This window comes from Hyperoodon ampullatus, assembly GCF_949752795.1.
Source record: "Hyperoodon ampullatus genome assembly, chromosome: 13".
NCBI lineage: Eukaryota > Metazoa > Chordata > Mammalia > Artiodactyla > Ziphiidae > Hyperoodon > Hyperoodon ampullatus.
This window is the reverse complement of record NC_136926.1, coordinates 14,754,610-14,773,010: the sequence shown is the minus strand read 5'-3', so window position 1 is coordinate 14,773,010 and position 18,401 is coordinate 14,754,610. Positions and strand designations below refer to the sequence as shown.

Genomic DNA, 18,401 nt, shown 5'->3' with positions numbered 1-18,401 from the left:
GGTCTAGGAACCAAGCACTCTTCAGGCATTTTCTCATATAATTCTTACAAGAACCCCAGAAAGGGGAAGCTATATTTATTTATGCCCATTTTACAGACGAGAATACTGAGGCTCCGTGGGGCGAAACTGCTTGCCTGAGGTCACATGCCGATAAACGCAGAGCAAGGATTGAACTCAGATTTGTCTGACTCCAAAGCCTATTGGAGCCTCTCTGCTTTGCTCCCTCTCCTCCCCAGGGGCCATCTCTAGAGAACTGGGCACATGACCCTGTCCACTCCCTGTTCCCCAGCACAACTCCTAACGCGGCCACAAAGACACACGTGGCTCGGAGGCTGAGAGTTTCAATCCAACATGTCAATCACTGACTCCTGAAGACCAACCACCTTGCCTTCCTTCCATCTCCAAGGGCCTACCCGGAAAGGACCCCTCAGCCAATCTGCAGTAACTAGGGGATGGGTAGGGCTGCCCGTTCAGACCAAAGTACAGTCATCTGCCTAAATATCTAACCAGCCGTGTTGTTCAGAGCTGTAATAGAGTGTCCCCAGGATCGCTGACACGTGAGCTCTCAAACACCTGTCCCTCCCCACCTGCCTTTCCTTTGATGTCCATCATCTGCCCAACCAGCTTCCAGAGCACAGGGCCCCGGCCTGACAAAGGGAAGCAGTGAGGGCTCTTGGGAATAGACACACCCTGACTACGCAGTCTGTGGCCAGGGGAAGCTTCTTGGAGGAAGAAATAGCTACAGGGAGGCTTTCGTGATGGGCAGGAGATGGAAAAGGAGGGGAGAAAGACAGAGGCAGACCAACTGTGGTGTTCAAAGGGCCAAAAGTAATGGAAAGAAGACAGACTTGGAGCAGCTCCTTCAGCATGATTGAAAGGGGGAGGGGACGCTGGTGAGGAACAGAGCTAGGGGGCGTGGCAAGGCTGGATGGGAAGGGCGTGGTCCACCACACCAAGGAGTCTGGACCTGACACTGAGAGCAATAGGAGGCCTGGGAGTGTTCTAGGCTGTGCAGCCAGCGTGTCTGATTTGCATGGTACAAAGATGTCTTTGGCAGCTGCCTGGAGCACGTCCCCCGGGGGCGGGGAACAGAGCTGACGTCAGGTCTAAAGAGGTTAGGAGGCTGCAGCAGGCGAGGTTGGTGGTGGCTGGAATAGGCAGCCTGGATGGAGAAAGGAGGCGACTTGAGAGATATGATAAGAAGGTAGCATCAACGGGACCTGGTGACTGGGTAAGATTGAGGGGGCGGTTCGCAACGCCTTAAACCCATGATCCCACCTGCTTTTGACCTTGTGGGAAGGAGGGAAGAAGTGGGGGAGGGAAGAAGGGATTCAGTTGCAGGCTGGAACCAGTCCCTACCTGCACAGCCTGGACCCCTACCTGCAGGAGGACCAAGATGAGACTGTCCATTAACGGCGAAGCTGCTGTGATGACAGACGACCATCAGGATAGGATGGGGGTTTAGACACCATAGAAATAAAAACTTGGCATCCCGAGCCTACGGCTGAAAATAGTTTTGGCCTCTTTCACCTTTAAGTGGTATTTGTTGTCAACTCTTCCAACGGCCATAGATTAAACCTAACTCCAGTTCCCAAATGCAGACATGTAAAGCCAAAAATGTTTCTAAATAATCATTTAAGAACTTGGTTATTTTCGCCACAAAAAGCATCTTACAAATCCACACTTGTGAAGGAAACCAGTTATGAAGGCAGGAATTCATATGAGTGTGGTGTACGTGTACCATCTGAAGATAATAGCATATTTATTTTGTAAAAGCATACAGAATTAGATCTGGTAAGCCCGCTATCTGAAAACAATTTCCATGGCATGTATTTCTAAACCCAATGTTCAAACCACAAAGCTGCGGCCTTTCTCTCTTTCTCTTTCTTAGGTCTCTTGTCCTCCTTTGAATGACTACATCTGTCCATTTGCCCAACTCTCCCTTTTCGTGTCTTCCAGAAGGGATAAGGAAAAGCTTCCTAAATGACCTCATTTTATTTTGAAATACTAAACCCACCAAAAAGGGAAGAAAAAAACTTTCTTGGTCAAAGGGATCGAGATGTATTTCTAATTCTCTTGCCATATGGTAAGTTATTTTGGAACTCTACCAAGAGGTAGAGAGAATATTTAACAAAATTGGCAACGCTTGTACAATCCTTTCAAATCAGACCAAATTCCCATTCTCCACAGCCCCTTCTATTCATCATATCAGCGACCGTGACCACAGGATATGTAAAAACACCGAGTAATTTTTATCACCAGCTTCCAATCCCCCATGCCTGGGACACCACGTGGTGTCAACTTTGTCTGTATATCACCCCCAGGAACTCAAGCCATTAACTTCCCTTTCATTTATCAAGAGCTGTTGCCTAAAAGAACATCATTCATCGGCTGTGACTTATGGGAAGAAAGAGGGAGCAGACTTCACTTGCGGGAGAGAGACAACAGAGAAAGAGGACAAGATTGTAGCTTTTGTTCCCGAGGCAGATGGAGACCATCACATTCCCTCCGACATGCTCTCCCCTAAAGCTACGCGCTCCACGTTGCCTGATAGAGGGAACCACCCTTCTGGAGGGTTACCAGAAAGTGGGATTGAAGCGGCTCTTTCTCCTTTTTCTTGATGGCAAAGAGGGCCCCATTTCTCTGCCTGCTCTTCTGGTGTTGCTGGCTCACCTGTGTAATTAGCGGGGGTGGGGAGTGCAGAGGCGGGGGGGTTGGGGAGCGGAGGACACCATTTTCTTACCTTTGCATTCTCGACATTCTATGCAGCTCCATGTCATCGCTGCCCCGGAATCCTTTGGCAAAGGGATTATTTTCAATCTTTAACTGGGTGATCTGAAGGGAGGGGAGAGAGAGAGAGTTCCGTTTTCACTTGATTGTTACAAGACTACCTCGGGACCCGGCTAATAATAAGGGTCATGGAAACACAACCTCTGGCAACCCAAAGAAGCAAGTTAGGCCAGTCACATCAACGGGACCCACCACTTCATTCGAAAGGAGGCTTTGAAAAATGTCCTAGATCAGACTGTATTTAAAAGGGGAAGAAAACCTGGTTTCAGTTTGCCCATTAATTGGAGTCCTACTCTGCATCATTCCGGCTGGAGTGGCTTTTTTTTTTTTTTTTCTAAATCGTAGCATTTTGTGTTTCGAACACAATCTTGGCCTCAACACTTGGTACACCCCCTGCTCCTTGGAAAATTGTACCATGTTGACATGGTGTCAACTTCCTACAGCGTGGCAATCTCCGTTGGGAAGGTCTTGATTATTGCTCTCAAAATCCTACTATGCCTCATTTCACGTTCATTTCATAGTTTCACAGATACAGTTCGCTAGCTCAGGTGGAAAATGGTGTCTAATTAAATAAGGACCAACATATAAAATTATAACATATATGATAGCTACCAAACAGCTTCAAACCTCTTTAATTGTCTAGGTAAGGGGACTTCCCTGGCAGTCCAGTGATTAAGAGTCCACGGTTCCACTGCAGGGCGCCGTGGGGTTTGATCCCTGGTCGGGGAACTAAGATCCTGCATGCCGCACGGTAAGGCCAAAAAAAAAAAAAAAAAAAATTGTCTAGGTAAGGAAGAGAGAGCCCTCTTCTTGGAAATTTTTGTTGCACTATACAAAACTTAGTGATAGAACAGGGTCTTTGGTTCAAGTTCCAGAACCTTCATGGAAACCATCAACGCATATTCCGTTAGCGTGAGCGTACAGTAGCAAGTCTAGGTAAAACTCCCTATGGAGTTTGCCAGAAGTATTTCCTAAAAGCTGTGTGTGAACTGATTTTTATATATATAATCACTTCATGGAAACCAGGGCAGCATTCATCAGAGGCCAGTCATTCAAAGGTCACCTTCACCATCATTATCGTATCTATATAGTCCCTGTTCACTGGTCTGCTTAATATTTTTATTTAAATCAAACCACTTTTGATTTAAATTTATATTATAAAAATAATTATATCACTTCTCTATACGTCAAAGTGGAATCACTTGCTAGTCAATAAAAAGAAAATAAGTATATCAAATTCCCTCTACTGGGACTTCCCTGGTGGTCCAGTGGTTAAGAATCCACCTTCCAATGCAGGGGACACAGGTTCGATCCCTGGTCGGGGAACTAGTTCGATCGCTGGTCAAGGAACTAAGATCCCACATGCCACGGGGCAACTAAGCCCGCACACCACAACTAGAGAGCCCGCGCGCTGCAATGAAAGATCCCACATGCCGCAACTAAGACCCAATGCAGCCAAAAATTAATTAATTAAAAAAAATTTTTTTAATTCCCTCTACTGGTACCCCTGGAAAGTTCCAAACCTAAGGCCTGCCTTCTCTTTGTTGCAAGGGGAAATTCGACACTTTTAGAGAAGTATTTATCATAAACTGGTATTGAAATAAGACTCCTCTCTGATAAATGAATAGAAAGATAATTGGAACAAGAACAATTTTTTTTGTGATTCCATCATCTTCAAGTACCCACAAAACCATCTCCTCTACCCCCAGTAGTATCGTTGTAGACTTTGAGAAACCAAGTAGTTGCTTTGCGAAACTAGGCTTAATCAATGAACGCACCCATAATTTGTCCATTTGGGGGCAAGCATTCTGGTCTGTTCAGTTTTCTGGAAGAGGTGGTGTTATAAAGTTTCCTTCTAACTCCAAGACTCTACCATGAACATAAAATTACTACATATGTGTGTGTGTTCACAATAAAATATATATGTAAAATTAACATTTTTTAAATGTTATGTGATTCCAACCATATGACATCTTGGAAAAGGCAGAACTACGGAAACAGCATAAAGATCAGTGGTTGCCAGGGGTTAGGAGGAAGGGAAGGATGAACGAGAGAAGCGCAGAGGATTTTTAGGGCAGTGAAACGATTCTGTAGGATACATCATGGTGAAGACGTGTCATTATGCATTTATCTACACCCACAGAGTCTAGGGACTTCCCTGGCAGTCCAGTGCCTAGGACTCCACGCTTCCACTGCACCACGCTTCCACTGCAGGGGGCATGGGTTCCATCCCTAGTCGGGGAACTAAGATCCCACAAGCTGCATGGCACAGCCAAAAAAAAAAAAAAAACAACCCACAGAGTCTACAACTCCAAGAGTGAACCCTGACGCAAACTATGAACTCTGCGTGATGATGTGCCAATGTAGGTTCATCAACGGTAATAAATGTCCCACTCTGGGGGGCGATGCTGGGAGCAGGGGACACTGTCCATGCAGGGGGACAGAGGCTATACAGGAACTCTCTGTACTTTCCACGCAACTTTACTATGAACCTTAAACTGCTCCAAAAAATAAAATCAATTGTAAAACTTTTTAAATATGTCTGGGTATTTCTATGTATACACATTCCCTCCTCCTTCATTTTTTTTAACTGTACCCATTCCTGCAACTTTCTGATTTTGAATTAACTCTTCAGAATGAGTAGAAACGTCTGTAAAATCTCTTTGGAAAACAGCAGAGGTTGGCACAATACTGTAGATCAACGATACTGCAATAAAAAATAAAAAATAAAAAATCTCTTTGGAAAACAGTCTTTTTTTTTTTTTTTTTTTTTGTGGTACGCGGGCCTCTCACTGCTGTGACCTCTCCCGTTGCGGAGCACAGGCTCCGGACGCGCAGGCTCAGCGGCCATGGCTCACAGGCCCAGCCGCTCTGCGGCATGTGGGATCCTCCCGGACCGGGGCACGAACCCGTGTCCCCTGCATCGGCAGGCAGACTCTCAACCACTGCGCCACCAGGGAAGCCCTGGAAAACAGTCTTGAACATGTGTACTCCTCAAGCCAGTTCTGAGTCCAAAAGCCCATCACCTAGTGGGGTTTTCTTTCTCACTCCGGTTTTATGACAATAAAATGCAACCCAATTGACCATAAATCATTTTTAAAAGGGGTGGAGGGAATCCTTACCCCGCTTTCTGTACCTCCCACCCACCCGGTGATGGAAGGCAGCCCCCTGAATATACTGAGGACAGTAAGACAATGAGGGTGTGGCATCAGGGCTGAATTAATGCCTATTCCATGACGTCACTGTTCCACCAAGAGCTCAGGATAAAAAAATTACCCTGAGAAAAAAAAGAAAAGGGTGGCTTTGGTATTTTATCAGCAAAAATTTTTTGCTCAAACCCATTCCTTGCACGTCAAACAGATTAACTACTACCTAATTCTTGCTCTTATCACCATAGCTTCCAAAAATACGATGGCAAAGGATACGCACAGTCTGCTAGATATACACTTAGGTGTGTGGGTCTTACCTATGTCTTGGTGTAGATGCCTATTGGACATAAGAATTACCCCTGAGAAAAGTTAACATGCAAGCTTAGGTGCAGGTAAAAATGTCCATCTGATTTCATACTTATTTCATACTTGTCCCCTCACTTACCATAACCCTGTCTATGATATTCCCTTCCTAACACAGAGCTAGTCACTCACAGGCACATAAACCGATACACCTGGATGTCTGAGTTCTACCCAAAGGCTCCACTGAAATTGACTTCCATTCGTCACACAAAAGTACTCCCTCCACAATCAGCATAAAACCGGATATCCGGGGGAGGGGCATGGGTGGGGGGGGAAACAAATATAAATGCCAGCTCCAACCAGTGAGACAGAGGTTGTAAAAATTAATGAGAATAATTGTTGTGAATTCTCACTTTTGAAAAAAAAAAAAAAAACCCTCGTGAGGGCCAAAAGTCTTAATTATGTCTCTCTCTTAGGGGTTCATTTCCTGGTCCCAAGCAGAAAGCTCATACCTCATAAATACAGGCTCCATACACAATGATTTAAGCAGGAGGAAAATGCCTTTTAACGGCAAAGTAAGTTAATATCGGGGGAGAGATGCTTGCGTACAAAGCCATTGTTGCAAAAGCAGGGAAATGAAATGCCCATGTGACCTTTTTTTAACACCTAAATATTCCTAGGGATTGCTCTGGGAGCTGCTGACGACTGCAGCGCAAACCTTACCAAAACATGTTTCACAGAGTGAACAGTCGCTGGGGAAGAGTCAAGCGTTTAAGTATCTTTTTCAAGCTGTCAACTATCTGAGGGAATAACTCCCAAATCCAGCTTGGGATCACAGCTGGGCTCAGGAAATATGTCGTGTCATTGGAACCCCGTGGTATACGGATGTGTGACAGCAGCATAAGGAATGAACCCGGTCACATACCTGCCTCCACCTGGTACCTGGTACCTGCCTGCAAATCAGTCTGGAGGCACTAAGCCCTTTGGACCCAAAATTGCTGGCTCGTATTTTTCCAAATTGTCCTGGCAATTTAATCTCACAGAGTGCTTTTCTTTCCCTGCGCAATTATCCAAAGCATAACGCTGGGCAAACAGTCCTTGGATTGACAATGCAACCATGGAATGAAGCAACTAAACCACAAAGACTAACATTTGTAGTTGTGTTGCAACCACAGTAATAAGAACTTATTTAAAAATCTCAGTCTTTCAGATTCTAAAATAGGGTAGGCAAAGAGTTTTCCAACACGTGTGTTTTGGATGGAGTTGCCCAGTTAATAAACTGATCAGTTAAGTAGTCAATCAATGGAATCATCACTAACACCGTGCTGATTCTGTACCAGGTTCTGCACAAAACACATTCCATGGATTATCTCATTTTAATCCCCACAAAGACAATAACAAAAAAAATAAAAATAAATTCTCTTCTTATCCCCATTTTACAGATGGGGAAAACTGAGTTAAATAATTTGCCCAAGTCAAATGGGTTTGAACCCAGGCAGTCTGCCTGCAGATTCTCACCCTAACCCTACAGGAGGGTGAGGAACAGCTCAGGTGGCTTCTACCCATGAAGCCAGGAGTCTCAACATCTCGTCCAGGTGGGACAATAAAGTAACAAAACAGAGTCCACAAATCACACTCAACCTGACCCGCTTATTTAAGTCACACATCGTATATCCATGCGGGGAATGTCTGCAAGGGCCTGGATTCTACTGGAAAAATCCATTGCCTTAGACTTCCTCCTGACAAAGAAAATAGGTGTCTTTGGTACTCAGTAACTAAATACTGGGGAAAACCTCATATGGGGGAGAGTGACTGAAAGTGCTCTCCTATGAAATCCCTCTTCTGGATGTCAGGCTGGCTAAAAAGACCTATATGTACAGCACAACCAGGCTCCCTGGCCCAACCAATGAAGAAAATCAGTAATTCCTGTGTGATCCTCAAATACAGCTATATTCATCACTTAACTATCATGGTCATCATTTCATGATATAGGTAAGTCAAAGCATGATGCTGTATACCTGAAACTCAAACAGTACGTATGTCAATTATACCCCAATAAAACTGGAAGAAAAAACAAAAACAAAATACATATATCCAAATGCATACTTGGAGGCCCACGTTCTGAGACCCATGAGCGTTTAGATACACAATCTCCTAGACTGTGTTCAAAACTCACACATACACACCCCATTGGACAGGCACTCCACACACACAGATCACCAAATATATTCACTGGAGAAGACTTTTTTTTTAAATAGAAATCTAGGGGATGTTGAGTATGTTCCTAAGTGTCTACAGTGATAGTTTCATGGGTATACACATATGTCAAGCTTAGTGAATTGAATACTTCAAATAGTGCAGTTTACTGTATGAGAGTTATGCCTCAATAAAGCTATAAACAGAGAAAGAATGCGTGGTTCCCCAGATCTACCCACTCCTGATGGACCCCTAAGATCTTTATTACATAGAACTTAGGAATTTCCCCCAAAAGACCTGAACACCCACGTGTTTCTTTAACAGATCACTTTCATGTGTCTATCACTTCCTGTCCTCTGTGGATGAACATGGGTTTCCTTGGCAGAAAAAAAAAAAAAAATCCCACATATTTTTGGACCCCCCTGTCGGGACTAGCAGGCTCTAAGCATACATATATATAAGGAACTGAGCAACCTGGTTGCTATTTTTTCCTTTTTTTTGGCCCTGTGGCCATCACCACAAAGTTAAACATAGGTTTATAGCAGCCATTGAGGAAACAGGTTTCCAGCAGCCAGTCTCAAATTAGCCTGAAACAGTGCTGGAACTTTCAGGGCACTTGACCTTCCTTTTTCGCTCTTACTGGTTCAACGAGTGGGAAAAACTTAAAAAACAAAAAAAGAATCCTTCTTTCCCTTTAAAAAGTAATTGCATGGGGCGGGGAGTGAGTTTTCTGCTGAAAGGAAGCTCTCTCAAGGCCTGGGATCCCAGACAGGCCGTGTGGCCTGGAAGTGACCATCCATCACAGCTTGCCTTGGTCATTGACAATCTGAATTTGGAGATTACCCACAGCATTTCGTTACTGCCCTGGCTTCATGGGGGCAGGGGGCGGTGGGGATTAACCAACACACAGCCTGCATGAAATGACCTTCAAGGGGTGACTGGAGGCTTTAGGGTGCTAAGCCCATCTCTCACCCTTCCCTGGCCTCTCCTGCATGGCTCCACAGTTCCTATACCTTCCCTCCAGCCCACTCTTCCCTTGCAGGTTGGGGAGGGATAGGAGCTGTAGAGGGGGAGGGGCACCCCATCCCCACGTCCATCTCGGTAAGTCGTCCACATGACCCGCCCTCACTGATCCCATATGGACCCCCTATTCCCCTCCCACAGCCCTCTAACCCCAAATCACTTCATAATACTCCCAAAGGTCCACAATCCCACAGCAGCAGCGGCCTCTCCCCAGCCCCTATATCTTGCCTTTCCCGATTCCAGATCTTTCCGTAATGAGGCTTAGGAATCATTCAGTCCTGCCCTCCCCCCCAAATAAAATGAATCCACCTGTTCTTCAGGTTTCTAAAGAACAGACATGAACCATGACAAGTCAAGACAAGCCCTTTCTCCTGAGCAAGAATAGAAGATACTCCCCCCAGCCTGCGGTTATGGGGCACCCTGTTCCAACATCACGGTCAAGCCTCGAGTGGCCCAAATCGGGGCCCGGATTTCGAACAGCGTGGGGGTCTGACAGTGCCACAATCCACCTGCGACATCCCACCTCTATACCACACTACAGCCACCAAATGATGCATTGGTCGCGTGCATGCCTCCCTTCACCAAGCTGTATTTTTGAAGGATCATATTTAAGTCCCCAGAGCTTTGATCCAGGCAGCTGGTGACACGGGTTGCTCAGTTTTTGCTTTTAAGCAATGCTAACCTTGCTTTAGTATGTGGTCCAGGGTCAGTAATCGCTGAAACAATTAAGGAAGCATCTGGGAAAACCCAAGCTCAAGGTTTCCGGCAACTTTGCCACCTGCCCCGATTGGAATTGAAATGCATCCAAAAGGCAGAGTGGAGGAGGGAAGGAGACTGACCCCCCACAGAAAAGGCGGTCCCAGGAAGGGTGACACCACGTCCCCACCCAAGAGCACGGAGCTGGCCAATACGGGGACCTTTCTTCTCACTGATCACTTCACGACTGCAGCGAGATGCCTCCTTGTTACGTTTGAGTACCGAGCATTGATACCACGTGGTCATCTATGGTTTGATCATTTCGTTTCTATCTGGGCTGTATGGGTGTGTGTGTATGTGTGACTTTCGTGCCAACCGCATGAACGCAGCACAAACAGCTGTGATCCTTAGGCTGCAGCTCTATCCCTGCCCCAGCCCACTGAAGTAGAAGTTGGTGCCCACTGTGCGGAGGAATAAAGGTGCCCATAAAGCTAAAGGTTTTAGCAGGAGACCACTGTGATTCATGCAAACAAGCGGGCGGCCCCAGGCTCGCCGGTTCCTGGGTACTGGGCTTACCTTGTGGTTCTGGTAGGAAGTCACCGCAATAAACGCAGTCTCAGGGAAGACGTGGGTACAGAACGCAGTATTTTTTGAGCCAAATCCATTATTTTCGTCCGCTTTCACGATGTGTAATCTTGGCTGGTATTTGTGCATGGAATTTAGAATAATCTAAAAATAATAAAGAAAATGAGATTGTAAGAAAAATCAAACCCCTTTGTTTCCATAAAGCCCCACTCTCCACCCCAAAATTACGTTCCTTATATAGGCTCTCGGAGAAAAGGTCCCATTTTTTTCTCCTGTTTTTGAAAAGAAGCCAGTGATTTCATTAAAAAGAAACATTTCAAAAATGACAATTTCCATATGAAAAAGCCAGGGTAATATTCCAGGAATCTACCCAAAGCACACACAGCAGTAAATCAGAATGCTTAATAAAGTTAGTTTAATAAATTAACTCCCTGCGTAGGGCATGTCCCCCCCAGTGGGAGTGAAGCAAGTTTGGGGCAAGGAATTGGTGCCCCCATCAAGGAAGCCTGGGCAACAATTTTGGAATGAAAGGACAGCAGAAACAAATAAACAAACATATATATATATATATATATAAATAACTACCCCCCGCCCAAGAAAAAAAGGCTCAAAGAGATGCAAAGGAAGAGACCAAGCATTTGCAGAACTGGAAGAAATAATCACAAGAAAAAGAGAGGAAAATGGTGGGGAGGGGGAGACTCTAGGGTGTGAGTTGGGTGGGAGGGAAGCACCCACCCCACCCCTAACATCAAACGGGGGTCTGGTTGCCCTTGAGATTCCCTGTCTCCAACTTCACAATATTTCAGGATCCGCCACTGGAATTATCCCCAGACCTGGCCCCAGACAGCACTGTGGCATCTGCTTTGGGGGGAATATTTTTCTCCTTCCTTTCTATCTTCTCCATGTCTTGGTGGGGGGGGGAGTTTCCCAGGGACTAGTGGGGGGGTCTCACTGTTGCAGTTCTTATTACAGCCACCATTGTGAATATTAGGAGGGGGTCTGCAGTCACCACACTCTTGCTGGAGCGGAACTATCCAGAGAAGATGAGCATCTTTACTAAAAAAAACTGAGTTTGTTGTTCTGATGGCGCCGTGCTTTTGATGCGCCCGGGAAGCTGGTAACGCTAATATTTCTCAAAACGTTCTGATCTATACCCACCGAATGGGCGAACTGCCGCGTTTCACGAGCTGAAAAATCTGGCCTGCTTTTTCCCCAGGACCGCAAACTGAGCGGCGGAGGTAGTCTCAGTGTCTTTGATTGGATGACCCTGGGGCAGGGTTCTCGGGCCAACCCTTGAAACCGACCTGGAGGGGGGGGAGGGGAGCGCGGCCCGACTAGGCCGGGGGAGGGGCGAAAAGCTCGGGACCCCGCGGCTCCCCGACCCCGGGCTGCGCGGCTCTAATCTCCGGCCGCCGCGGCCCGGCCGCCTCCCTGGCCGATAGCGACGCCGGCCGGGCCAGCGTGGCGACAGAGAGACACAGCGGGGCCCTGCGAGCCGGCGCGGTCACCGTCCCGGCTTAGCCAAATTGCTTTGACGGCTGGGGACAGTGTGGAGACAGCAGCGCGAGGGCGATCTAAATGGCCCTTAATTTCATTAGGGCGGCTCTGGACTCAAAGCCCGGAGTTTGGGGTGGGAATGCGTGGCAACTGGGGAGTCTGGAGCGGCTCAGAGCACCGCGCCCTCCTCCGCGGAATTGGAAGGACTTGAAACTCACAGGGGCGCCCAGGGCTCGGGACCGTGCGCGCGCCTTTCCCGGGGGTCCACCCCAAAGGCACACCCGGGCCGCAGAGAGAAAGCTAAGGAGCCCAGACCAAGGTGCCACGGAGGCCCAGCCTCCAGAAGGACGCGGTCCTGGGAGATGCACGCAGGACCTTTACAAAATGGTCCCTTCTCTCCCCAGCGCTTAACCTAAAGCATCCGTTCAGCATCCGCAGGGACAGCAGGTACACCGTCAGCCAGCCAACACCCACGCAAGGTGGAGGTCACGTCTGCACTGGGATGCACCACAAGCTGGCCGCTGCAGGCAAAACACCCTGGTTTAAACGCAGAGGAGGCCCGGCATTTTGCCTAGAAACGCGCCACCCCCAGCCCCTTTCCTCTCCCTTCCTACAGCGTAGAAGGGGCATAGGCCTTCCTTCTCTCTTCTCCAGTGGTCAACAGTTCGATCTCACACCAACCACGTGTACGGTGGCATTGAGCGCATCAGTGGAGGGCCCTGGTCTCCTTCCCACCACAGACTCAGTGCTTCAGCCCTAAGGCCCCACAAGAACGGATTTCTCATTTGGACCTTCACAAACTGTCCTCCCTCCGGATCAAATGCATTCGTACCCCGTCCCCTCATGTCCCCAAACTGGGAACCCTGTGTGTTGATTCTCCAAAGTGGCAGGATGCAGGTCACTTCTGGAATTAGAGAGACCTGGCCTCAAATCCCTGTTCCCAAATACAAGCTGTGTGACCTCAGGCAGGTAACCTCCCCTCCCCCCGGACTCCATATAAAGGCTGTGTGTTTCCATCCTCCTCTCTAGGCTGCTATGAGGATCAAATGCCCTAAGACGAACCAGCCTACTTGTTTGGTGGAATCATCAAACGAAGGGTTGTAAACTCTGAATTCAGAGACTGCGTTCTGTCCTGGTGATTATTTCCAATGAAGAGATTTAGGGACGTTTTCCCTCAAATCAGTGTTCTGTTCATTTGTTTTTCTTTGGGGGAAGAGAGGATGATACCCTATAGAGAATCTACTAGAAGCTACACATTCTCTTGGAGAGTAGGGGACTGCACGCTCAATATCCTGCAATTTCAGGGTGTTCATCAGGCCCCTCTCTCTCTCGGGGCCAATCCAGATTCCAGGTGTAGGACCCTGATCTTGGTTTGCCCACTCTGGGCATGGTGGGAGGAGGGGGGAAAGCTGGAAGTTGGGAAAAAAACAGATAAACCCAAGAGTGTCGAGCTAAAAGGGGCACGAGTACCGGAGTTCGCCTCTGGTGGGTTGGTTTCCCCATCTGTAAAAGAGGAAGCAGGGGGCCTAAGGTCTCCCTTTCAGCCGGAACATCCCCATAATATGGTAGGATTTGGAAGGAGGTAGGTAAGGTATACAGCTCCCATCGTGGTCCAGCCTCTGCAGTCTGTGCTGAGTACCTGCCGAGCTAGAGGGCCCATGTTTTCTGCAGGACTGAACCACTGCTCCCCACCCCTAGTCACAGATGGGGCTGAACGAACAGGAATTCCAGGCCCAGAATGAACTGCCTTAGTCACCCCATGACCCCTGTCCCTCAGCAAAGGCAGGTGGGTTGGGTGCTGGCAGCAGGGATGCAGGGTGAGAGCCCCAGGCCAGGAGACCTAGGGGTCTCGATCGCCAGCCACCCAGGAAAGACACACCCAGATCGTGGACTAGTGGACCACAGGGCGGACTGCAAAGGGGAGATGTCTGGGTAGGAGAGAGGTGGAGACAGCCAGGAAGAATTAGAAGGTGTGAGAAATAAGAGAAAAGGAAAGAGAGATGAGAAAGAGGAGAGAAAGGGGAAGAGAAAGAAAGGCCAGGTCAAGAAGGGAGAGAGAGTAAAAGACCAAGGCAGGTGAAATGGAGCAAAGAAAGAAGCATGGGTGGGCGTGAGGAACGAAGAAGAAGAGAGAGAAAGTCCTGGAGAAGAGGGAGAGGAGAGTCAGGTGAGGAAGAGAAGGTGTGAACCTGAAGATACAAGGAAGAGCTGCACGAGGTACTCACATGCCCAAATGGGTCCAGGTGGTTGTTGGTGAGCTTGAGTTTCTGGAAGGAGACGAGCTGCCGCATCCAATGCGCCCCAGTGGCCGGCGAGTCCGGGTGCACGTAGAGGCGGCCCGGCATGGCGGGCTCCGCTTTGCCCGTCACAGACCTAGACCAAGGAGAGGCGCCACCCCCCCTAGACTTAGTGCACCGTGGTGCCGGCTGGTTCTTGAGCAAAGCAACGGCTGCTGAATACGAGAATGATCTGGAAATGGCCTGACTCTCAGGTCTTGCTTGGGCATCTGCAATGCCAGATGCGCAGAAAGCCTGGGGCTGGTGTCCAGGCGAGCGCTCCCACAACCACCGCCGCCCGGCTCTTTCTCCTTCCACCTAATTCCTCCCCCAGCACCAAGGGCGCTGTGGGGAGCTTCACAGCGTCTCTCTGCCTATGAACAACTGGCAGGTTCTGGAAGCCTGGATGTGCAAAAAAAAAGTCTCGGGAACACTCCTTGAGGGCTTTCCAAAGGGGCTTCGTCTTCAAGCCTCTGCACTCTTGGCAGCCGCGGAAGCAACGTACCCAAGGAATGGGCCTCTCCTCTCTCGCCTGTTTAACTCAAATACCCCGGACTGATTTTGCAATTTCATAAAAAAGGCATGTTCAAAGCAGGTAACTCATAAAAAAATAACTGTTAATGGTTTATGCCCCCAGAAATAGCTCCAACGCTTGGTAACAATACCCTTTTAAAAAATCCACAACCCTCCGGTGCAGCAACAGACATGGGCACTTTACTTCCTCTGAGCCTCAGTTTTCTCGTTTATAAAATGGGGGCTCGTGGCTGCTCTTTCTTTTTCTCAGGGTGAGGTCAGGAGGATGCAGCGGAAGGGGCAGCAAGAACCTCTAGCACACAGTAGGAGCTCAAAACAATGTTTATTGGTTCAGTGAGGAGAGGGCAGTTTGGTTTGCACGGTCCTCCCCGCCCTCCCCGCCAGCCGCTACGGTGCCTACCATTTATTATCTGCGAACTTGTATCTGTGGTCGTCGGCGGGAACAATGTCCATGAGGAGAATGTACTTCGTTTTGGGATTCAGGCCGGTCACCTTCACTTTGTAACTGGGAAACATCCGCCTAGGACAGACGAGGAGGAGGAGACACAGAGGCAGAGGGAATTAATGCACATATTCTGAAGAGCGCGTCCACAAATGTTAATGCAAGACTCGATCTTTTAAGAAACGTGGACGAGAAACGCGGCCCCTGCTCCGCTCTTGCCAAGATCCATCCCAGGTTTCCCTCCAAGTTATGGGGAGGAGAAAGGCCAAGAGATGAGAAAGCAGGCTGGGGCTATACCTATCTATAGGAGGAAATAGAAAGCAGAAGGCGAGGACTTCTAGAGACTGGTTTCGAGGAAGCCCTGAAAGGGACCCCTCATTTCAACTCTTGCTAAAGAGTCTTTTCAGAACCAGACACCTACTTTTTTTATTTGGGGGCAGGAAAAGGCTTGTTAAAAAAAAAAAGGAAAAGAAAAAGAAAAAAGTTGGCTTCCTCAGCCCAGCCAGGTGCTTTGGCCGCTCTGAGCAGCGCTGCGCGTCACGTGGGCACCCAAGTGGGTGCTCCCTGGGGCTGCCCGCGCGTGGGTGCCCACGGCACGTCCCGGCTTCACTCCGCCCCCAGGGTACAGCTCGGTGCGTGACCTCTGACACGAGCGTCGCGCAGGAATTTCTTCCTGAATGCCCCCACCACATCTCCGAGGCGCCTGGCACTTCTCCTTAGGGAGTCCAAACGCTTTGTCCCTCCTCAAAGAAATTTAGTTTCGGAAGGAACCGGGCCCTGCGCGAGGATCGGGTGCTTGGAAGGAGGTTCCGCAGCCTCGCGTGTGCCGCGCCCGGCTCCCTCTCCGCGCACAGGCGCACTCCCCGTCTCCATCCGGCCTCGGGAGGAGGGCGCCCCGGAAAGCAAGCCTTCCCAAGGCCGTCCGGGGCGCAAGGACCAGTTGCTGGAACCTGGCTCGCTCAGGGATGGCGGGAAGGGGTGAGTGGAGACCTCTCCCTCTGGCCTTGGAGCCTCGCCTCGCGGTGTTTATCTGCCCGAGCGAGCGCGCCTGGAGGCGGAGGCGCCGGAGGCTTCGCAGGCCTTTTATAGTTAAATCCCGTTGGCTCAGGCTTGGGAGGGAAAAAGGAGGCCCCGGCCGCCCTTTCCTTCCTCGGCGGAATGGGAAGAGGACCCGAGTTCTTTGGTATAAACAGAACGCGCCTCCTGTTCGCTCGGGCCGAGCGGGGGAGCACACATTGTTTAATTTCAAATAATAATAAATGTCACTGTTGTCAGTTTATTGCGGGAGGCTTGGGCTGCAGAAGCGGTGGGCGTCTGGCGAGGCGGCTCCACCCGCCCCTTTCACACACTCGGTGGCTTCGGCCTACCGGATCCTCGGCTTCACACGCCTGCTGTGCGCAGACTGGGACTTTCTGCCCTCAGGGGCGCGGAGGGCCAGTCCAGCACCGGTAGGGACGTGGCGGGGTTGTCCCCGCACCCGGGCGCACTCAGACGCTGAGATAACCGAGTTGCACGACCCTCCTACCCCCTCCCCCAGAAGTCTCTCATTTCTAGCTAAAACTGTGAGCTTTTAAGAGGAACTCCGGGGTGAGTGTCTTGATGAAACGGCCGTGTTTATCGGTGTCTGTATATAGAGCCCGGCCGAGCCCCGGTTCCCTTTCAAAGGCTTCGCCTGCTTTCTATAAACAATGAAAGAGGTAGCGAATACATTCAACGATGCTGAGTTTGGCGATCGGGTGGGACTCTGGAACGGCTCCAAGGTCAGGGAGGGTGGGAAGGAGGGTCTGGGCCAGGAATCAAGTCTGAGATCCCATGAAACCCAAACCCCGTCTCATCTCTGTGTGTCTCTGCAACTCTCTGTTCTCCCGTTGGCTCTCCCACCTCATCCCTCCTTCTCTGATTACTAATCCATCCAGATAGCACAGCCTCCCAAGCTCTTGCTTCTTATATACGAGGTGGAAGAAACGCCCAGTTTCCTGAGTTGAATCTTTCAGGTATTTCTCCTCACACTGGTGGAGATCACTGGACTCTTTAACCAGAATAGAGTCAAATGAAATATATTCATATTCGCTCGCTCGCGCTGTCTCTCTCCCCCTCCCTCTCTGTTTCTATTCTCCCCCTTTTGTGGTCTCCCACACCTTTCTTAGTCTCTCCCACAAGTCCCCTGTACCTCCTCCACAGAGGTGACCATCTCACCTGCCAGCCTTGGTTATGATCATTTCCGTGCCCACTTCGTGGAATTTCAGCCACAGTTCTCTTTCATGGAGAAACACCTTGATCCCTTCCATGCCCTGTAAGAAGGAGAGGAAAAGTCAATGAGCCTTCCCTCCCCAAACTCCCCCAAAACACAGAGCTTTCTCTTCCTTCCCCCTCAAGCCAGTGGGCTCATAGGCTGAAAAGTGCCCCCAGCTCACTGCAGCACTGTCTGGGCTCTGGAGCAGCCCCTGCCCAGGAATCCCTGTGTATGCTCTCTCCCGGGCAGGTTTTAACCCCACAGTGCAGAGCTGTCTCCTTCTAATGCCACCAACACAAGGCTAGAGAAAAAACCCCAGCCATCAGGGTGTTCCAGAATGTGCATGGGGAGGACAGGGCTGAGAAAAAAATGGGACCAACCCCAATCCGCTTTAGCCAAGGGGCAGCTAAAAGGAAAAAAAGAAACCCAGCCTCAATCTTGAAAAACCCACCCAGGATATTCTTACGTAGACACCCAGATGTCCACACGAAAATAGACAGATGTGCACTGTATATATGCGTGTTTATTCTCACCATGGCAGTGCCTATGTAGACATAGGTGAAATATAAAATTGTAAATATTTATAGAATAGGTTTCCACAATCCCAAACAAGAATTAATTCTCAAATGTCTATATTAACACACCTCCTAGGCCCTCCTCACATCCAGCTTCGTTCA

The 18,401-nt window shown here is 49.0% G+C and overlaps 1 protein-coding gene across 1 annotated transcript in view; it reads right to left on the bottom strand.

Annotated features, from left to right (window-relative positions):
- The window catches only part of TBX5 (T-box transcription factor 5), a gene marked incomplete at both ends in the record, with an annotated part of 84,416 nt that overhangs the window by 24,080 nt on the left and 41,935 nt on the right, over nucleotides 1-18,401 (bottom strand). Inside the window, 5 exons of the mRNA XM_079717412.1 lie at nucleotides 2,744-2,835; nucleotides 10,734-10,886; nucleotides 14,465-14,612; nucleotides 15,450-15,569; nucleotides 17,688-17,782. Coding sequence (XP_079573538.1) covers nucleotides 2,744-2,835; nucleotides 10,734-10,886; nucleotides 14,465-14,612; nucleotides 15,450-15,569; nucleotides 17,688-17,782 — 608 coding nt within the window. The remainder of the gene's footprint in view (nucleotides 1-2,743; nucleotides 2,836-10,733; nucleotides 10,887-14,464; nucleotides 14,613-15,449; nucleotides 15,570-17,687; nucleotides 17,783-18,401) is intronic.